The following is a 23,627-nucleotide window of genomic DNA, read 5'->3' as shown; positions in this document are numbered from 1 at the left end:
TCTCTGCATCCAGTTCTGATACACACAGAAGGTTGCAGAGAAGTTGGCATGAATGGAGCACCACTGGAAAATCCTGCTCCGGGTACTTTTCATGCCAGATGAAACTGCAGAGGAGGAAAGCAAAGCGGTAAGATCGAAACAACATGGCTGCTTCACTTCTCTCTGCCAAACAAAAGGATTGTTTTGCTTTGCTTAGGACCTGTAATAGGAATATGGTCAACCCAAAAAACCTTTTTAAAATGCCCTGGGAAGCAGTATCTAAAAGGATTATATTTTCATTACTGTTTCTTCAAGCAAAGTTGGTAACAATGCCATAAAACAAACCAAGGTGATATGTGGCTAAATACTTGCTCTTTTATACTTGGCAAAGGTTTCTGATTATTGGCCAAGAACTACCACACCAAAACATGCATTGTGATGGAATGTGGTGGAACAAGCAAACATTAGCATTTGTTTTAGAGCGCAGGTCAGAGCTTCAAGGCTCTGGAAGAGAGGAGAGAACCAGGGCAAACCGGTAGCAACCCACCACTGGTTTATACATATAGAATTAAAACATAAATAAAAGTCAAACATCAACTTTGACAGCCGTCGCCAGGGGAGCTTTTTATCAGGTCCATCTGATTCGCCAGTTGCGCCCTTTCCTTGACCAGGACGCCTTACGCACGGTCACTCACACCCTCGTCACTTCCCGCCTGGACTATTGCAATGCTCTCTACATGGGGCTCCCCTTGAAGAGCACCCGGAGGCTCCAGTTAGTCCAGAACGCGGCCGCGCGGGTGATAGAGGGAGCACCGCTGTTCTATATAACACCTATCCTGCGCGGCCTGCACTGGCTACCGGTAGTCTTCCGGTGCAATTCAAGGTTTTGGTTACCATCTTTAAAGCGCCCATGGCTTAGGACCGATACCTTCGAGACCGCCTTCTGCCACCGATTGCCTCCCAACGACCTGTGCGCTCCCACAGAGTGGCCCTCCTCAGGGTGCCGTCGACCAAACAATGCAGGTTGGCGACCCCCAGGGGGAGGGCCTTCTCTGTGGCGGCACCAGCCCTGTGGAATGAGCTTCCTCCTGGATTACGACAACTCCCTGACCTCCGGACCTTCAGACGTGAACCGAAGACTATTATTTCAGCGCGCGGGACTAGCCTAAGAACAAAAATGTTTTAAACAAATTTTAATGGGGGTTTTATTGGTTCTTATTGTTTTAGTGATCAGGTCTTGATAATATTTAGTTTTAATCTGGGTTTTAAAAGTCTATTTATTATATTGTTTTAATATGCCTGTGAACCGCCCTGAGTCCTATGGGAGATGGTGCGGTATATAAGTTTAATAAATAAATAAATAAATAAATAAATAAACTATCCGAACAGTACCTCGTCAGGTGCTGGATGCAAGGCAAAAAGTTCCTTGTGTCTGTTGGATTTCCTTTGTTCATCATTTTGGTGATCGATTTCTTCATTTGGGGTCCGATCCAGAAGATTAGGGAGCAAAGCATCGGGAAGGGAATTTTTCAAGTCAAAAATACTGCAGGCCCAGCTACCTCGTGGCGTATCATCTATTGACATGGACCGTCTTTTCAGATCATCCTAATGATAAATGGAATAGAAGAATATGTATGTATGTGTGTGTGTATGTATGTGTGTGTATATGTATATATATAGATATAGATATAGATATATATGAATGCATATGTATGTATATATGCTCAGGATAGAATTCTTGAGTCCTTGGTGCTCTCTGAGCTTGGTTGTCCATTACAAAAAAACAACCAAATTCAGACAGCACCAAGAATCCAACAAATCATACACAGTTTGCAAAAGGAATCACAGCCATTAAAACCCTAGCAAGTAATTTTAATGAAGTAAACTGAGCAACAGTACTTGTTCATCCTGGTAACTGTTGCCATCTGGAGCTTCATCAGACTCGAAGATCTGTTTGGGCAAGCCCTTTTGCCTCTCTTTTTGCTTGTCCAAGGTGTTGGGATTGAATCCAGTCCCCAGTTTGTGATACCTATTCAAAAGCAAAGAAAAGCAAATTAAATTACAGCCCTGCCTCGCCTCAAAAAAAAAAAAGTCTAAGTTATTGACTCTTCAAAGATGAATCCCATCATCAGAAATAATTTTCAATACTCAAAATAATATTCGAAGTAGGATATACTAGAAGAAGCTGCTTTGGGTCTAAGAAAGTTCAACTGTTTTCACTAAAGTACATTTAGGATTGTAATCCTCAATTTGTATAGTTCCTTTGTTCCAATAAGCAATTACTGCTAACAAGTATAATCACATCTGTATTGCGTAATATATATGAATGCTCACCAATTAATTCCAATAAATTATGACACAAAAATCAGCTGAGAGGAGGGGGACAAGTAATTCATTGTAGCTTTTAGCTGTTTTTGACTGCTATAGCAATTTGATATTCTGAATTGTTTCACATTGTACATTCTGATTTTAATAGAGAGGTGCATTTAATATTCTCTTCTACAAGCAGATGATACTTCAATAGTCATACAGAATCTAGTTAAATACAAGTTAATATTTCCCTTGAAATACTGGAAATGTGTCCTTAGGGGTCATATCTAGTATATTCAGCTAGAGTGCAATTATCATAAAAATACAAAATTCTTCAGCACAATTCAGCTGAAGAAATAATATATGCTCATAAGAAATTCAATTTTGCTGTTTCAGTTCCAACGCAAAGCTTTTACTGTTTCTGTGTTGGTTCTATTTATCTTCCTCTACCAGCCTTGGCATTTCAATGCCTAAAATTCCTTTTTTTTTTCTTTTAAGAAAAAAAATTATCCCTAGCATCTCCATTCTAAATGCAAATGCATAAAGAACACAAAATATCTTGAAGGTGAACACAACACCCTTAACAAGAAGAACTGTCAGATGGAATAGATAGGTTGAAAATGCTAATATATCAACATGATTAAGATTGTATTTGATCATTTCACTTTTAAATTTTAAGCTCTTAGGGCTTCATTCTGGCCACTCTCTCTGGGGAACCCTGAAGGTATACAATAAAAAGAATTCACATTTTATATATAGGAGAAACAGAATTGCACCCAAAATAACTCAGGACTCTTCACTAGCTATAAAGTATTGTTAGGAAACATGTAACATGGCAACATGATCCTATACATTTCTTTCTATCCTATCATGAGCCTTCATGACTACTGATCAGTAGAAATAATCTCATAAAATGTAGTTCTATACTATATGGCAGGGCGCGCACCCTGAAGTTCTCCTACAGCCCTGAATTCCTGTTCCTCTGAGCATGGTAAGCATGGCCAACAGGCAAGGTTTATTACTGCCAGGTTCAAAAAATCTGAAATGCCCAGCTTAATTGCTTCAGGATGAAGGGAAACAGAATTCAGCTTGGAATTTGCTGAATTGTTTTGAAAGAAAAACCATTGTTCATTTCTAATGCCACCCCAAAAGTATGTCAGTGTTTCCATCAATCCCCCCAAGAAACTATTTGCTATTTAAAAGTGGAATTTCATATAATTTTAAGTATTAGCGGCCATACTTCAAAAGAGGCAATCTTTGGCAACTTCAGACAGACTGCCATTGAGCATAAACTCAGCCATTGAGCATAAACCCCCCGATTTATTTTTTTCCCGCTTCTTTCCCTGGGTCATCTTTTCCCTTCCATACTTCTTTTATCCACTCTTTCTTTCAATTTCTCAGGACAGACAGGCAAAACGGGAGTGATGCTACTGGTAATAGATGCTTTAGACTCAGGCATAAATGGCATTTAAACAGACCTGCTGGGAGCAAGTCATCTACACTGTGCTGCATAACTAATCCAAAATGAGCAACCAGAATAGCGTGAATACTGTTTGAGATGCCAATATTAAGTTTTTATGAACCCACTCTATAGCACACAGAGGGGTGTGGTGTATTTCATGTAAGTTAAGAATCAATTCAAATCCAGGCTTGTCTTTCTAATACCGCATCAAGGCTTGAAAGAAGCTTCCCCTGAGGACAATGGCCCATTCTTCCTGCAAAACCAAATTGCTGCCTAGGAGCAAACCAATATTTACAAAAAGTCCATTTTTATTAGTGAAAATGATAATTAGTGATGGCTGCTTGACAGTGTTTAAAAGCAGCACTCTATTTTTATAGATAATGGCCACTGTTTACATCCCCTTGCACAATTGTGTTAACACTTACTTTCTATTCACAATAGCCCAGTCTTCTGTATAACTTCTTACACAGTCTCTCACATGGGGGTCCATTTCACTGCAAATGAAAGAGATGAAACAAGAAAGAGGTATGATTATTTTTTCCAGACCACAAAGATTCCAAAAACCTTATTTCTAATTGGCCAACAAATCTAAGTAGCCTCCACCACTATCTTTTCTTTTCAATTCAATTTATGTTCCCCTTCCAAATATATTGAATGTTCAGGATACTTAACCAAAAGAAATTTAAATGAACAAAATACTACTAATGATTAGTTCGATGCCTCCCTTTCTTTAATTTGAAATTTACTAAAGTATAACAAAAGAGAAGAAGGGCAAAACACATGTTGTGAATGGTTGCCAAGAAAACTGTCATTGACATTTCAGTGAATTCTTCAAGAACTGAACTTGACCTGGAAAGAGAATTTTCCAAAAAAAAATCCAATGAGGAAGAAGGAAAAAAGTAGAACAGAACAGAACAGAATTGAATTGAATTTTTATTGGCCAAGTGTGATTGGACACACAAGGAATTTGTCTTGGTTTATATGCTCTCAGTGTACATGAAAGAAAAGATAGGTTCATCAAGAATCGTAAGGTATAACACTTAATGAGCACAAATAAGCAATCAGGAAACAATCAATATCAATCTAGATCATAAGGATACAAGCAAAGTTACAGTCATACAGTCGTAAGTGGAAGGAGATGGGTGAACGATGGGAACGATGAGAAGATTAATAGTAATGCAGATTTAGTAAATAGTGTGACAGAGTTGAGGAAATTATTTGTTTAGAAGAGTGATGGCGTTCGGGAAGAAACTGTTCATGTGTCTAGTTGTTCTGGTGTGCAGTGCTCTATAGCATTGTTTTAAAGGTCGAGTTGAAATAGTTTATGTCCAGGATATGAGGGGTCTGTAAATAAGTATATAATACAGTGGTACTTTGGTACTCATCTTTAATTGGTTCCCAGAGGCACAATGAGTGCCAAAAACAATGAGTACCAAACAATTTTTTCCCATAAGGAATAATGTAGTGAGTCACAAGGGAGCCGACACCAATAAGTTCTAGTAAACAAATGATGAGTACTAGGACAAAATTCAATAAATTGCAAAGCAATAGAATATCAGGGTATTATATTGTATACATAAATCTCAAATATACATACAGTACATGAATATCTGTGTGCTTTAGGTACATTTTTCCCTATGTTTCTTACCTTTCCTCTGGTACAGCTGACACCAATGTTCTGCATTCTTGAGGGCTATAGATGACTTCAATATCATCAGAAGGAAATTCAAACAAGTCTCTCATAGGGCCGGAATCCACTGCAAGTGGATGTGTAAGAAGGTAATCTTCCAAATCCACTGGATCAACAGGTTCAGTAAGAGGCACCTATTAAAAAAGAAAGAGATGGGAAAAAAGAAAAGAAAATGACCAAGTTTTAAATACATAGCATATAATAAAGATATACATTTGTTTTTTCCCTACTGCTTATTGAGTCTTTTCCTGCATCTAAGCATGCTATAGAATGGCCATTAAATATGAATATCTTTATACTATATTTGAACTTGCTTCCAGGCAGCTGCTAGATTATTATTTAGTCATTGTCTCCCAGCTATTGCGTCGGAGTGTTCTTTACTGGTAATCCTCAATGTACAACAGTTCACTCAGTGACTCTTTTTCACAGTTATGACCTTTGTAGCATCCCTATGATCATATGATCAAAATTCAGATGCTTGGCAACTGGTTCATATGACTATTGCTGTGTCTCAAGGTCATGTTTTCAACCTTTTGACAAGCAGTCAATGGGGAAGCCAAATTCACTTAACCAGGTTACTAACTTATTGATCACAGTGATTCAATTAACAACCGTGGCAAGAAAAGTCATAAATTCGGGCAAAACCCACTTAACAAATGCCTCACTTAACAACAGAAATTGTGGGCTCAATTGTGGTCATAAGTCGAGGACACCCTGCAGGAAGAGGAATAAAATTAAATACTGTATTAAAGGCGTGATCAATAGATCAAATCAAATTCTTACAACCTATTCTGAAGAGACGTAATGCAGAAACCTTGCTTAAAATGTCTCAATGTCTGGATGGAAAGTCATTTAACAATTCCATGTCATTGTCAACCATATCAAGTTTCTTGCCAGAGTGTCAACATAATGCTAGTTCAGGTTTCCCAACCTGGTGCCCATCCAATGCATCAGGCATGAACTCCCCAAATCCCCCACATAATTTAGTTGGAAGATTTTTAAGGTGCAGAAGTCCAATACATCTGGAAGGCAGCAGAGTGGTATAAGTTGATTTATATGGATGCTCTTATTCCTGAACTATATCACTTTCTATTATACTACAAGCTTAGGCATCAAGGTGACTCTGAAGGCAGATGTTTCCACCCTGAAGCAACCCAAGTCATGAAATCTGAGAAGTGCTTAGCTGCAATGTCAGGTTAAAGTCACACCTCTGAGGCAGCCCCTCTACTATTTAAAACTAATTACAGATGCAAAACAAAGCCTCTGATCTGACTTTTCTTCTGGTGGAAATACCTTCAAGCAAGTTTTTTTCAGATCAGCAAGGGAAGTATGAACAGATATTGCAAAGGTCCAAAAAGTCTTATAAGGCCTGTCATATTTCCGATTCTCCTCCCAACAGGGGAAGCAACAGGGGGGCTTAAGAATAAAAAAATATGAGCATACTCCTCAATGCATTTGGCACCATATCTCTCCCCACAACCGCCCCAGTCTATATGCAAATTCACTTTATACAAGTTTGGGGAAACATAACCCCAAGGGAGGACTTTTGTATGAAGAATACAGACCACACCATTGCAGAAAAGCTGTAAGGTAGCAGATGGGTATCCTTAAACTCAGACTACTAAAGAGAATCAGAAATGAGAAAGGGAATAATATATAACGCTTGCTCTATTGAATTAGGGCTTGAACCAAGGCCCAAATGGCATGATTATCCCTATTTGTAGCTCTGTTTTATTTATGCGAACCTGAGCTAATGTGAAAAATGCTGAAAAAGAGAAATTATTTTTCTCTTTATATAAATCAATATATTGCCCATTAATACAACTGTGCAACAAAAGATAGATTTATCTCAAGATATATTGTACATATATACTTATCTGCGAGTTATTGGGTTGATCAGAGAAATTATCCAACAGCAGCACTGCACACATTGTATTTACACATTCATAAAAATAGCTAATGGTTAAGCATGCAGATTTTTAACAGAGGACTACATGAATCAGCTATGCATGTAAATACTGTATTCAATTAATTTTGCAGCTCTAAATTCCTTTTAGATTTGTGTGCATGTTCAGAGGAAGGATGAATGAATCACACACTAGGGTAAAAGGATGTAAAGATAGTAATATGTGCAAAATCTTTTCCAATAGGGAAGTATGAAATGTACAAGGCACAATAAGATTTCTATTTTAGATTCAGATAATGTGCCAATATTCTTTTCAAGGACTGTATATCCTTTACTGACTAGTAAGAAGGTGCCAGTCACTGAATCACTGAATTGTAGGGTAGCAAGGGGGGGAGGGGTACAGCGTCATTTAGTTCAACCCTGTGCCATAAACAGTTTTTACTCCAAAGCAAAAACTCCATCCTGAAACAGCAATGCTCAGAATTTTATAAAATGTCTGGTTTTTGCTCCTGTGTTTTTTCAAATGACAAACATAGCATGAAGATATAAAACAACATAAATATCAAACTAAGAAACCAATATTAATCTCACCAACCTGGCAAGAGTAAGAAATGCTGCCTAATAGATGAATAAACAGACATAACACAAAGTCATTGCACCAAAGAAAAATTAGTTTGTATTAATTTATTGGGAAAAAAAGGAGAGAGAGAAAGATTTAGAAGTCAACCTATCTCCTTTCTGGCTGAAACCAACAGCAAAAGGAGATGTTTTAAAACCATTTCACTCAATTACCCCTTTTTCAGGTCCTAAATAATGAATGTACAATAATTACACCACCATTCCCAAGATTTTGTGGTTTTACGCAAGCACCTTTACAGTGACAGTCTCAAACTGAATCTCCTATTTATATTCATGTACAAATTAACCCCAGTATATGCCCACAGATGCTCTTTGGGAATAATTACACCCCCCCCAGTTTAAGAACTACTGTTTTAAGAGATTTGTTGATATCACTCTTCTAATAAATAGACAGCCAGATCCTATTAAAAATAATATTGGCCTTTTCTTTCATAACTGATTGTCAGAGGATGAGAATCTCTCATATTCTTTGTTCAATAGAATACCACAGAAAAGAGAGTTTCTTTTGTTTTAAAGGTAAGTATTTCACATAATCTAAAAAATAAGAACTAACTTCCAAGTTAATTTTCTTTCACTGTTTTTTTTAATGCAGAAAGTCAAATTGATTCAATGTGTCATATTTCTTCTTTTCTGGCATCAAGGTTTGTCCATTGCCATGTTTCATGTGCTATGGTATGTGCAGTAGAATCTGGCACACAGAGAATGTTGTGTTCTTAGTAGGCACTACAACTATTCCTTCCCATTTGATTTGATTTCAAATGTAAATGTATGCATGAAAAACTCCCAATACTACATTGAAAGTCATTTTAAAGCAATCTTAAATCAGTATAAATGTGCAAATGGCCTTTCACAAAAAATGAGATGCAAGTTTATTAGATAAGGTTTATATACACTATCATCTTTCTAGCCTGTTCTGCCTCTGAGAATGCACAGGGAGAGTTACCGCTGTCAATGCTTACATTATAAAATCCTGTCTCAAATGTTTATTACTGGATGATTACAAGGACATTGAAGCTTTTTGCCTTTAAGGCTCTGTTAGTCTTCACTGCTATAGTACCTTGCAAGATTGAAAATAAAACTCTGCTTATCAACTTTGTCCTTCCCTGGATGTCAAACACAGTATTTTGATGTATTTTAAGGTTTTTCCCAATCAGCCAGCACTTGTTTCTGTTTGGTCTCTTACCTGCCTGCCTATAATACCACATGAGGAATGTGTTAGCTAAGCGTATCAATCCATTATTCCATCCATACAGCACTGTTGTATTTCCTACAGCTGTTTTCATTTTTAAAACTGTCAAGAAATTTGATACATAAGCTGTTTTGTCAAAACAGTGTTGCAGATGGATCAATGTAGCTGGCATAATATAAAGCCTGTATGCCAGTGGTGAAATTTGAACCGGTTTGCTACCGGTTCACTAGCTGTGCATGCGCGCCAAACACGTGCGCAGTGCGCACCAAACACTGCATGCACACATGAGCAGTACGCAACAAAAGGAGACTTGGGAAGGTAAGTAGAAAAGCGAGGGGGGGGAATCAGCTGTGGCGCGCTAACTTGGGAACATTTTTTTTAAGCTTTTTGAAAGCATTTTTTAAATTCTTTAAAAAGGTAAAAAAAAAGTTCCGAAGATCAGCTAAGCAATGCGCAATCATCAGAACTTTTTTTTTTTTTACTTTTTAAAGCATTTTTAACTATTGGCTCCGGAGAACCTATAGTAAAAATATGCTTTTAAAAAGTTTTTTAAAAGGTTCCGACGATCACACACCACAGCTGTGATCGTCGGAACCTTTTTTAAGCATTTTTTACTACCGGTTCTGGAGAACCGGTAGTTAAAAATACTTTAAAAACAATCAGGTAAAAAAAAAGTTTCGATGATCACGTGTCGCTCAGCTGATCTTTGGAACTTTTTTTTACTTTTTTTACTATCGGTTCAGCGAACCAGTAGCATTTTTTACTATCATTTCGGATGAATCGGCCCAAACCAGTAGCATTTCACCCCTGCTGTATGCTAAAGGAATCTTAGTTGCCCTTATCGAAGTATGATGTAAATGTTCTTCTCTTCTTTTAATATAATTTTACCTGATTGTTAAGATTAAGGAATACTTGTGTAATGGTTATTAATTTGTAAGAAGTTAATGAAATCAAGTGTAAGTCCAACAAAATACAATTTTATAATATAAGGCAGCAATAGCACTTAGGGTTATATACCACATATACTATCTTACAGCACTCTCTGAGCAGTTTACAAATGTCAACATATTGCTGTGTGGGAGAGTGCGTGCGTGCAGCTCCACTAGCCCAAACAGTGGTCGCTCACACGTGCAGGTCCATTTGCATGAGTTGTTCATGTCAGAGAATACACCTACCACTCGTACAGGACCATCCTCTCCCACCCTCGGGCCACCAAGCCAGAACAGTTGGGGACAGCTGGTATATATCATCAAGTATTTGGAACTGCATTATAGCTACCTGACCATGGCTAAGTTTTTTTAAAAAATTAAATTAATTTTAAAGTTAAACTTAAAAATAAAAAACCCTAAAAAGAGTTAAATCTAATTTGTACTTAAAAACGATATCACATTACAACTCAGAAGGAAGTCATACAAACTGCAGGAATTATCAGGAGTCAAGTTTTACTCAAGGGGGACTTTAGCACTGAATAGACCAGAGGTCCATTAAGCCTTTATAGTCTTTCCCCAATGCATTATTTATTTACACGCTTCCTCGCTTTATGGCCCATCTTTCTATTTAACTGAATGTGCACACTGGCTAAAGTCTTCCAGATATTTTGTGGTACTGCTCCCATCAATCCTGGCTAGAAAGTTGATGACGAGCCACCCACCCATTCCATTAACAAAGTATTATTTGAACTGAACTGAATAGCGAAAAGTTTTGTGCGTAGACAGGTGGCTCCATATGGAAATCTAATAAACCTCTCTTAATATAGGTAGTCTTCAAATTATAACAAATGAGCCCAAAATTTCCATCGCTAAGTAAGACAGTTGTAAAGTGAGTTTTGCCCCATTTTAGGACTTTTCTTGCCACAGTTGTTAAGTGAATCACTGCAGCTATTAAGTTAGTAACGCATTTGTTAAGTAAATCTGCCTTCCCCAATGACTTTGCTTGTCAGAAAGTCACAAAAGGTGATCACATGACCCTGGGACACTGCAACCGTCATAAATATTGGCCATTTGCCAAGTGTCCAGATTTTGAACATGTGACCATGGGGATGCTGCAATGGTTGTGTGAAAAATGGTTATAAGTCGCTTTTTTCAGTGTTGTTGTAACTTTGAACGGTCATTAAATGAATGGTTGTAAGTCGAGGACTATCTGTAGACATTTGGACTACAAACTTACAGGATGGAATGCTAACCGCCAAAACAAACTTAATCAACATATGAAAAAACTAACATATCAGTAAGCATTTCTTCTTAGTATACATTTTTCCCATTTTTGGTACTGTAGTTCTAACACATCAGGAGGGCTCCAAACATAGGAGGTACTTAAATACTTCACAAACAGTTAAGCCTCATAGCTGAAGAGTTTTGTTTGTTGCTTTTTAGAAAAAAAGCTAGAAATCTAATTCTTTTGTGCAAACTCCAATTAAATGAGGAAACCTTTAATTACCTTTGTTTCCCATTCCATCAAAATCTGGAAACTATGATTGTTATACTGGAGCAAAAACAGCATATTAAACCATACTTTTGGTAACCATAGTTACTAAAACAAGGGAGTAATCTCCAACTTCAGAAAAATGAAGTTAACTTTCTGGTTTGCAGACTCACAGTGGGGAGGCAGCATGCCAAAGATATTATTAAACTGAATTTTAATTAATTAATTAAAAATAAAATTAAAATTAATTAATTAAAATTAATTTAATTTTAATTATTAAAATTAAACTGAAATATAATTTAAAATGTACAAATATATTCCAGTTTTCACTTATTAATTCTGCAGCCATCAGAAGCTATTATTATTACTATTATTATTACTATTATTATTACTATTATTATTACTATTACTATTATTATTATTATTATTATTATTATTATCATCACATAGTAAACCAGATGTTTAGACTGGATTTGGCATTTTGTCCATTTATTAAGTCCTTTCCAAAAACCCAGGATCAGCAGATATTGTTGTTAAATAATATCAAATGTATCAGCACAGGATGTAAGCTGTTCCAAGTAAAGCTGCCTTTTATAATTGACTGATTTATGACTTTGTTAATGCCAATGGTGGTGCTACAGATTTTTGGGAATTACATCCATGGTGCCTATTACTGTTGGTATTATTTTTGCTTTCCATTGCCACAGTCATTCTACTTCTATTTGCAGGTCTTCATATTTTGTGACTATCTCCATTTTCTTCTCTTCTATTTTGCTGTCTACAAGCACTGTACCTCCACTAGCCAGACTTTCTTGTCTTTCTTTTCAATAATTGTTAACTCTGAAGTATCATGTGGTAAGTGCTTATTTGTTTGAAAATTTTAGCATCTTCATTTTCTATAACTTTGTCTGTTTTGCGGTTCCACACTCAAACAGGCAGCAGCATATTTTCAAGTTCCTCATCATTTGAAGTAGCTGCTTAAAGCCCTTGTCTGATGAGAATTGAAGCAAATTCATTTAGAACAGGGATGTCAAACTCAAAGTTCAGGGGCTGGATCTGGCCTGCAGGGTGCTTAAAACTGGCTCGCAAAGGACTGGCCCATGGTGCCTCTGGAAGCCAAAACAGGGCACGGGGGCACAGTGCAGCCCCTGTGTGGCCCATTTTGGCTGGCAAAGTGCTGCAGGAGGCTGTCCATCCCATTTTCCCCTCCCCCACAGCCAGCCCATGGAGAACTACAATGCTGATCAAAGAAATCCAGTTTGACATCCCTGATTTAGAATGTCACCAGGAACTATTTGCAAAAGCTTTGCAAACTGTATTCTGTCTGATAATTATTTCATTCCATTCTTTTAATCCCAACCAATCTAAACCCAGAACAGGCTATAAATTTTAATTATTTAATTAATACATAGTACTTCATTAAGATTTGCCTCAGATGCTGAAATGCATCAAAACACAACTCTTAACTAGTTCACAATCCATCAAATAATTGGGACCTAAAGTCTCACCCAATCAATTGATTATCTTTTTCCCTTGCTGGTGGAATAGCCACAGCTCTGCTGAAAAGAATGAAGAATTCTTTTAATAGACAGAATGAATTCTCATCAGTCCTCTTGATAAATCTTGCTCTAATTCTAGTACCCCACTGGGCAATGGCAAATGTTCAAAGAAATGTCTCAGAAATGAAAGAAAAGAGTAAGAGTCATTGACCTTTTCATATTTCAATAAAACAAGATTTAACAAATGCACTGCCTTTTATTTAATTTCAATCTGACTTTTACATTATCTGTCAGGTGATTTGCGGTCTACCATATAATAGTATATGAGCAGGCCATTCATTAAAGTTACTGTCCTGTCACAGATTGCATGAACTAAGCATGAACACACATAACCCAACTGCTAGCAATTAAAGAATTCAGTGGGATTAAGAAACTGGCTATGCGTAACCTTATTCTCATTCTGAGTAAGAATTCTTTTAAAAAGGAACATTTGGAATATAAAACCTGATTTATAACAATGGGAGCTGCTAAGTTTATCAGCAAGCAAAGTCAGGATTGCTAGCTCCCTCTATTCATTTGCAGGAAATTTATAGAAACTGTACAAATGACATAGGATTCCAGTAAAGCGGTAAACCTGTAGAAGATTTTATTGTAGAAATTAGTACTGTAGTCACAGTACACACACAAACTGTTACCTTTCTGTTTCTAGGGGACTACATTGAAATGACACTAATTTAACTTTTAATATCTTCCTAAATAAAAGTCTAAATAACTGGCTAACATTGTATCCTAGAAGTCTTTATGTTTGCTAGTGACTCCATGACCATATCAATTTATGTTAAATAAGAATAGAGGTTAGAGATAGGTAACATTCAATACAAAACCCCTGATTTTTAGGGGTTAGGAATTAGATTATCTAATCTGATTAGGGCAAAACTGGACATAAGAACCCACACACCAAATCAAAGTTCTAATATGCACTGGCATTCAACCTTGCTCAACAATCCTATTGTTATTGTGGCTATTATTGTTTAATTGGTAAACAATAAAAAAAATTGCAAATTACAGGACAGAAATAAAAATCCCAAACTCGAACAATAAACAATGCTGTGTAACCTTGCACCTTCCAAGAATCAGTAAATAGACTAAATGAATCCAGAAAACTTCCCGCTAACTTCAACTTTTGCTGTTAGGTAAAGAATAGATTAAAATTTCTTTTGTACTTGGAATCCTACAAACTCAATGCAATTCATGAACCACGAAAACATAATTGTTCTTAAATTTGGAAAGGTAAGCTTCATCTGATGGCAATATGCAGTGGGCCTGCTGCTTATAAATCTAAGAAGTTACTTACAGTTGTATGGTGGGAAATTGTGCCCCCAATATTAAGGTTCTTGAGAAGTTGTGGTGATCCTCCATATTGCCCTGAAATCTGTTTCCGTACTTCAGCTGCCACAGTTCTAGAACAAGAGAAGCGATGGTACTTAACTACAGAATTCACTACTTTTATTTATCAAGGAAATAAAAGATACAAACTTTATAGGGAAAAAAATAACATATACAATATATTAAAAAGTTGTAAAAATATAGCGAAACCTTTAGACAACAAACTTTGCATGCAAGGAAGCGAATTCCACCGTTAGACTCATTATTTTACATAATTTTCCCCCTGTGCAAATAACACCCTTTGTATAATGTCATCGCATCCGTGACACATATGACACCATCTGTATTATTATATTATTTGCATGATGATGTAATTTTTCAAATATCATTTACTGCATCATTATCCTAACAATATAAAGGATGTAAATAATATAAATTGTGTCACATGGGATAATGTCATTATACAAATGATATCAGGTTGTAATACTGATGTGCTCTTCAGTTTATTGAGCTTTGTTACTAACTGGCACCCCAAACTGTAATTAGTCCATTAAAACATTTAATTCTATTGATTCACAACTGGCCTAATCCAACATGCAGAACAAACTCTGTGGCATTGTTGAAGTTAGTGATGCTACAATCACAGACTCTAAACATTATATAAAAGACAACTATTGGGGGGGGGGGAAGAATAATGATAAAATAATGATGCTGAAAAAGAGACTTATTCTAAAATTCTGTATTTATATTTATAAAATTAGGGTTTCATTTTATAGTAAAGGAAAGAGTGGTCATTATTATTTTAACTTACTTAACACATCTTTTTATCATTAATTTTGTATATACCACATAGTGATTAATACCCATAAAACTTACAAGAGTGGTAATGGATTTCATCTTATCCAGGGTATTATGAAACAAATCCGTCCCATTTCCTCTTTAAATTTATGCGATTCAAGGATTAGTATATTATTCTAAGATCAGTAATTCTATTCTAAAAATAAACAAACTTTTGTACTAAAGGATTAGCAATTCAGCAGATATCCATTGTCACTAAGGCATCTGTTGAAGTCCAATACACCTTAATGCTTCTAAGTTAGATGGCCAAAATATTACAAGGTCTTGGGTAAATTTGCCAAAATTTCTTGATCTTGATTCCAGCTAGTTCTAAGCCACAATATATTTATTCTTATTATTCCTTAGATTTTTTTAAATCTTCTCTTTATTAGTTTTATAAATAACTCATGGTGGTGAACATACTTAATATTCCTGCCTCTATTTTCCAATAACTACAATCCTGTGAGGTGGGTTAGGCTGAGGGAGAGGGACTGGACCCAAGTTATCCAGTCAGCTTTTATACCTAAGGCAGAATTAGAACTCGCACAAAGCACAACTTTTGATTTCCTGCAAATTTAACTACTAAATTTAACTAGTAAAATCCTAAATAAGCTTGGTCAGCATTCTTGGTCATTGTTATATGTGAACCAGGACAAAGGCCTAAAATGAAACATTCAATATGCAAATAGACAAAAATACAAGGTCACAGTGATAGTTACAACATAGTGTTCAAAAAATAATGTACAATGCCTCAGCCATAAATTCAAGCAATGCATTATCAAACTAGTTCTTTGATATCTTAATAATCAATACTCAGAGTGCCAGAATTGAATAGCCTTTTCAGAGTTCATCAGATGTTTTGAAAGGAGACTTTAAAGCCTTTAAAGCAGGGGTTCCCAACCAGGACTGTGAGACGATATTCTAGGGGGGGTGAAAACTTGGGTTTAGAAGTTTCAAAATTATAGTGTATTGTGCATAATTATAGGCATATAATCATTTACTTTTGTAAGGGGTGAGAGAATATATCAGAAGCATTCTAGGGGTGCAGGGTATAGAAAAGGCTGGGAACCCCCCTTTAAAGCATGAAATTGGCAATACTTTTCATCACTGAAATAATCAAGCTAGGGAGAGGACAAATAACTAGCAATGAAGATGGCTATTTGCCAAGACTGTTTGCCAAGAATAATGAATTTATAAGACAAACTATAAGAGGAAGAAATATATTCATAACCCTAGAACTTGGTATCTCCCCTTAAAACTGATTGACAGAAGATTAAAAAGATAAAAAGACTTCCTCATACCACACGATATTTATCCTTATGAACATCACTTCCACAAGAGAAGTTGATGGCTATTAATTTACTGTCTATTGTATTACGGGATGATTTTACAAATTACAGAGAAGTGGTGTAGAATAGTTATGAGAATTAATTAGGAATCAGAAAATACTAGTTCTAATCTCAGGTCAATGAATATATACAATCCTAGATTTACACCGGTCGCTTAGCAATCATTCAAATATGACGGATACTACCCCCAGAACTACTTACCATCCAGTTTCGAAGTTCTGATGGCTAATGACCACTTAATGACAGCTACTAAAAATGTCATAAAACTTGGCACATTCACATAGTGACCCACTTAATTAGGCTGGGCTCAATTATGGTTGTAAGTCGACGAGTACTTGTATAATATCTTCTGTTGGTTCACATTTCAAACCGAGTCATGGTTTGTTTAGTTATGATTTGTTAAATTAGCAAAAGTGGCTAGACTCACAAATAAAATCATACAGTTCAAAAGGACTCCAATATTGAGCTCATTACAGAATCTACTTCAGCATGTCCAACAGATGATCACCCATCGTCTATCTCAAGCCTGTCAAACTGGCAGTCCATGGTCTAGATGTGTCACAGGCATGCCACGCCCATGGCATGGCTCCGCAAAGGTAAAAAATGCCACAATACATCACATGATGCAATCAAGTTTCACACCTGTGCTCTATCTGAAGTCCTACATAGGAGAAATTACCACTTAATGTTCCCTATTCCTGACAGTTCATAGTCATACAGACATGAGCTAACAGTTCATACTCTTTTAGATATTAACAATTTTTCCTGTTAGCTAGCCTAAACCTATCACTTTGTCATTTTTGTTCTGGCCTACTTTCTTTTCCATATGATAACCTTCAGATACTTGAAGACTGCTAGCATAAATGTCTTCTATAAGCGAAATATATCAAGATCCTACTTTCTTGCAGGATTCAGGTTCTAAACACTTCACCATTTTGGCAGCCCTTCTCTGAATCTGCTCCACCTTCATCATGACCCCTCTCAGTTATGATGTCAAGAACAGGACCCAAGACACCAAGTATGCTTTATTTAACATGAAGAATAATGGAAGTATTGCTTCTTGTATTATGTAAATTCTGATTAAAATGCTTCTGTAAATGCACAAAGGAAAAATAAAAACAAAAAAGGGAAGAGTTAGAATGGAATAAAGAAGTTGAGAAAACGCATGGCTCAGTTGAATGATAGAGTGAACAGGGATATTCCAAAAGACGGCATTTAGTTCCAGTTTGCATTGAACCACACAATAATCAAGAGAATGTATGCTTACATAACAACGTAACGTAAAATTTTTGAGGAACATTCCTTCAAAAAAGTACCACCCATGTACAAGAAGGCCATACTAGCAAGTTTCAGGGTAGCTCAACATTTGCAAAGTACAAAACAAAAGCAAGCAAAACAAAACCACTCTAGAAAAAATGGTCTAAAGAGGGAGCGGGATGGGATGAGAAAGGAATCCAAGACAAATCTGCTCTTGATTTGAGAAGGGAAAAAATAGCTGAGTTGGGGAATAGAAAAGTGTCTGTAACCCCCAAGGAGGATTCCATGTTGCAATATTTTGTTGCGGAATCCTACTTATTATTATTTTTTTTTTATTTTTTTTTTATTCAAAAAGTTTTTATTGGTCAAAAAAGGTTTATACAAATACATATCAGGTATGGTAAATTTTCATTTTTCTTATCCAAAATAAGAATTTTACTCAAATTTTTTAACACATACAACAGCCATATGGCAAGCAGGTGACACGAAGTAGCTAAGTTTACAAATCTTAAATACGTAATAAAGAAGGGTCAAGAATAAACAGAATATCGTACAAAAGAGAATAAGGAAAAGCAACACAATCCCAAATATCTTTATCACTTCCTAGTTTTGGATCTCAGAACTCTGGGTTCAGCCTGACCCAACTCCAGGGCCGCAACAGCGGCAGCCACCTCCGCCCCATGGTCTATAACCTCCCCTTCTTCAATTCCTGGGTCATCTGATTCCAGGAGGGCTTTGTGTTCCTCCACGTAGGCCGTAGCCTCCGCAATTGTACTAATTTTTTCGTAATGCCTCCCGGAAAATCATCAATCCTCTGGCATCAGCCATCTGAAGCCCACTCCTTCTGGTACAATTTGCTTGACAAAAAGTAATATTTCTTTCTCATTTCACGTACCTGTCTGGGAATCTGCCTCAGAATGGCTATCTCCCTGCCCCTGTAAATCAGTGCCCCACTCCTATGTTTTTTAAGAATTTCATCTCTCGTCTCTCTTCTCACAAATTTGACATGAACCTCTCTGGGAACTGCATGCGTGCATATTGTGAATTAACTCTATAAACTCGATCCACATCCCAATTCATGAAATCAACACCTCTCCCAAGAAATTCTCCCAACAATTTAGTCACAACATCTCTCAAATCTTCTTGGTCCACTTCTTCCAAATTTTGAAACCTAAGGAAATAAGACATTTTATCCATCTGTAGTCCAAGCACAGCATTGCCTGTCGTCTCCTCTCTTTTCTGCACTGCCCGCATCTCACCCTCCAGACCTTCCACTTTCTGCTTGTTTTCTGCTGAGACTTGTTGAGTATCCTTTAAATCCTTTTGGATAGTCACAATTTCTACTCTTATTTCCGTTTGGCCTCTTTGCAAATCATCCAATTTCTTGTCCATATTAGATAACTTTTCCAAAATTCTCTCCATCTCTCCAGCAGTTGGTCTCTGTCAGGCAGGCACAATATCCTTGTAATTTCCTCCGGATCCACCAGGGGGCACTCACAGGAGCAACGAGTCCAGAGTACAGTTAGTCAACCAGGAAGCCGAAGGGAAGTGATATCATCAAGATTCTCATAGTGAAGGCGGAAGCTGGACTCCACCACTGTTCCCCAGAGGGAGGGGGGGCCTCAAACCCTCCCTCCTAAATTTCTCCATCACCTCTTCTCTCCAGAGCTCCACAAAACCGGTAATCTTCTTATTTTAAGTTCTCCTCTCTCCAGAATGACTCGTGCTCCTTCCAACCGCAGGGGAGAATAACCCCCCCGCACTCCGGAGCACTCCACTCGCCACCGATATCCCTTCCCTTCTCCATTCCTCAATTCTTCTCCGTTCCCTGTTCACCACCAGGCTGCTGCAGTTATAAATCCAATGCCCCGGTGTCACCGGGCACAGCGGCCCAGGCGACGACCAAAGTAATGGCCGTGGCCTGTGGCCTCCAAACCCCGCCGAGCCTAGGACGCGCCAGCATCGGTCCCCACAGTCCTGTATGTCGGCTGGGAGACCCCTGGCGAGCCGTCCGTGCGGCAGGTGTCCTTTTCGGAACACCTGGCCCCTGAGGGCCTCGGCGGCGGCCGGATTCGGGCGCTGGAGGCAGGAGAAGCCTTCCAGACGACCGTTGCCGCTGGACACCGGAAGTCGTCTCCTGAATCCTACTTATTATTGAATGATTCTGAAAAATGCAAGTTAAATTACATAAATAAATATTTAAAAATTTAAAACAAAACTGGACTCCTCCTTTTTGAACTGTGAGGCCCAGAATTTTGATGGCAGTATTCCAAACAATCAGAGAAAAGTAGAATGGAGTAATTATTTCTTACAATATTGACTTGGTATTCCTCTTAATATACTCACAAGATAGTTTTTTTCTTTTTTAAACAGCTTCATCCCACTGATAACTCATATTTAACTTAACTGGCTGAAAGGAAATTTAATCTCTTTTACGTGTATTAAAACTAAGACAGATCATTCCCTACTTACACTTTCCATTTAACCTATTCAGATGCATAATGTTATCTTTTTTTCATATTCCATCACCCCATTCATTTCAGCTCATTACAGGTAGTCCTTTTTTTTTTATTTATTTATTATTTCAATTTCTATACTGCCCTTCTCCCGGAGGACTCAGGGCGGTTTACAGCCAACTAAGAACAACAAATATAAAAATTAAAAGCAAATTTAAAAGATTAATTTAAATAGGCTGAGAATTCTAAAAACTATTTAAAAACCCCCATTAAAAAACTATTGGGCCAGTCCTGCACGATGAAATAAGAGAGTCTTCTTCCTGGAAGGCCTGGAGGTCAGGGAGTTGGCATATCCCTGGGGATAGCTCGTTCCAGAGGGCTGGAGCCCCCACAGAGAAGGCCCTCCCTATGGGGGTCGCCAGTCGACATTGTCTGGCCGACGGCACCCTGAGGAGACCCTCTCTGTGGGAGCACACTGGTCGATGGGAGGCCACCGGTAGCAGCAGGCGGTCGCGTAAGTAACCCGGTCCTAAGCCATGGAGCGCTTTAAAGGTGATAACCAACACCTTGAATTGCACCCGGAAGGCAACCGGAAGCCAGTGCAGCCTGCGCAGGACAGGTGTTATATGGGAGCTTCGAGCCGCTCCCTCAATCACCCGCGTGGCCGCATTCTGGACCAGTTGAAGCATCCGGGTACTCTTCAAGGGGAACCCCATGTAGAGAGCGTTGCCGTAATCCAGGCGGGAAGTGACGAAGGCGTGAGTGACTGTGCATAGGGAATCCCGGTCCAAGAAGGGACGTAACTGGCGTATCAGGCGAACCTGATAAAAAGCTCCTCTGGCGATGGCTGTCATATGTTCTTCTAATGACAGCCATGCATCCAGAAGGACGCCTAGATTACGAACCTTCTCCGTGGGGGCCAAAGACTCGCCTCCCACAGTCAGCGATGGCCTCAGCTGATTGTACCAGGATGCCAGCATCCACAGCCACTCAGTCTTGGCTGGGTTGAGCTGGAGCCTGTTTTTCCCCATCCAGCCTGTTTTTCCCATCCTTGACTTACAACAGTTTGTTTAATGACAATTCGAAGTTACAACGGCACTGAAAAAATGGTGATGTTTATGACATGACAGCAATGTGGGCTGGAAAATTTTCTGGGATCAAAATTTTCCAGAGAGAATATTCCACTTCAAGCAATTTTGACAGGTTCGTATCTTTTAATCTTTTCAGTCTGTTGCCCAACATTGTTTCCAATATAATAATTTTTCTCCATTTTTCTTGAATGCACAGTTTAAACATAATAAAAAGATGTAATTTTTTTTCACATCAAGTAATGTTGCCAATTACCAGTGTGGACTGCATGTATATTGGGATAAATATGCTAATTTGAATTGTGTTTGTTTGCATATTTAGGTACAGACTTGTATTAACTATAGCAATAATATAGAAAACATTATTCTAGAACAGCTCAAATGGTGCACCCCAAGTGCAGAAGACTACAGCTTTCAAAATATCCCACAAACATGGTTGGGTGGAGACTAATCTAATTCCCCCTGTGGATCTTGCACGTGATTTTTGAACAAGGTTTACAAACCTCAAGGTCAATCTAGTCTTCTGAAGGGGGAAAAGTGCACTGAATCATAATTACATTTAAACATAAGCTCACATAAAACTTTCCAGAATGTGTGCCATACCTACAATTAAAGCAAAAGAAAATACTCATTGCCAGATTTAACCATTTTGTTATAAAAACATAAGAACAGTGCTGACAGAATGTAATTCTAAGGAATGGCTGAAAAGAAACTCACGAGGTTGGATCAAGCTGGGCCACTACATTTGTTTTTCTGTTCATAAAAGTTAAATACCAGATTCCAAACTAATCTCCCATTTACCATTAAAGCCTCTGTGTCATAATATAGACTGTTCTGAAAGATTTCCAAATTAGCAGAGCAGCATTTTTTTTTAAATTCGGAGAAAGGAAGAATTACAAAGATCATCTTCTGATCTTTTTTTTCCTCCCCAATAGAGGTAGAGCTAGACTTACAATCATAATTGTAACAGTTTTCTGCCACAGTTGTTAGGTGAATCACTGCAGTTGTTAAGGTTAATAACACAGTTATTAAGGGAATCTGGTTTCCCCATTGACTTTGCTTGTCAGAAGGTTGCAAAAGCTGATCACCTGACCCCAGGACGCTGCAACTGTCATAAATATGAACCAGTTGCCTAGCATCTGAATTCTGATCATGTGACCATGAGGATCCTGCGCTGACTGTAAGTTGAAAAGCAGTCATTTCAGTGCCATTGTAACTTTGAACGGTCAATATAAGTCGAGGACTACCTGTATGTGTAAAACATCTGTGTAGTGTTCCTCTGAAATTATAATAAATAACATGCATGAGAATGTAATTATTATTCCTAAGGAACTTTGCAACTGCAGTCTATTGTAAGCCATTTTACTATTTAAGATTTTCAGAATTCCATGAAGAGAACCATCTTATTATTAAGAAATACGATTATAAAATTATTAACACAATATATTTCAAAAAGCCTAATTAAAAACCCTGTATTCAAACGGTTGTCACTGGATCACTGATAAAAAAAATCTGATTTAAATAAAAAACATCAGATTTTTTATTTTTTATTTTTTAAAATCATCTATTTTTTTCCACCCTGATTAGTGGTAGACAAAATGATACACTTCGGTAGCAAAGGAACATAGGTAGCAAAGGAACCCTTAGTGGTTTCTTTATTCCAACAGACTCCATTTGTTTTAAATCATTTTAATTAAAAATAAGAATACTACTATAGTAATATGTTATAAGCCACCATTGTTATTATAGCCACCATAATTTTTAATATCAAGAATGCCTCTTGGGAACATTTTGAAAACATAAATGATACACAGCTGCAATCCAATGCTTCTTTAGTAAATGTGTCCATATAATCCCGAAAAAGAGACACAGATAAATCCATGCAGTGGAAACATTTCTGGAAGGATTGGAGTGGAAAAATAGCTAAGGTTTTATTTTCTTGTTTGTTTGCTTTTATTCATAGCTATATTTTATTTTATTTTACTCATAGCTATATTTTTTATTTTTTATTTTTTTAGAATTTTTATTGGCCAAGTGTGATTGGACACACAAGGAATTTGTCTTGGTGCATATGCTCTCAGTGTACATAAAAGAAAAGATACGTTCATCAAGATACAACATTTACAACACAATTGATGGTCAATATATCAATATAAATC

General features: G+C 37.3%; 1 protein-coding gene across 8 annotated transcripts in view; it reads right to left on the bottom strand.

Moving 5' to 3' along the window:
* Positions 1-23,627, bottom strand: part of DOCK7 (dedicator of cytokinesis 7) — a 132,618-nt gene that overhangs the window by 104,126 nt on the left and 4,865 nt on the right. For 7 of the 8 annotated variants that reach the window (XM_058178711.1, XM_058178710.1, XM_058178705.1 and 4 more), the window contains exons 2-6: positions 14,450-14,555; positions 5,400-5,575; positions 4,177-4,245; positions 1,879-2,008; positions 1,372-1,584 (exon numbers count right to left, since the gene is read on the bottom strand). In XM_058178711.1, coding sequence (XP_058034694.1) covers positions 1,372-1,584; positions 1,879-2,008; positions 4,177-4,245; positions 5,400-5,575; positions 14,450-14,555 — 694 coding nt within the window. Of the gene's footprint in view, positions 1-1,371; positions 1,585-1,878; positions 2,009-4,176; positions 4,246-5,399; positions 5,576-14,449; positions 14,556-16,868; positions 17,218-23,627 lie in introns of those variants that run through there. The other variant, XM_058178708.1, reaches the window with a different exon arrangement.

The sequence above is a fragment of the Ahaetulla prasina genome, chromosome 3 (genome assembly GCF_028640845.1).
Source record: "Ahaetulla prasina isolate Xishuangbanna chromosome 3, ASM2864084v1, whole genome shotgun sequence".
NCBI lineage: Eukaryota > Metazoa > Chordata > Lepidosauria > Squamata > Colubridae > Ahaetulla > Ahaetulla prasina.
This window is presented reverse-complemented; position numbering and strand designations above follow the sequence as displayed.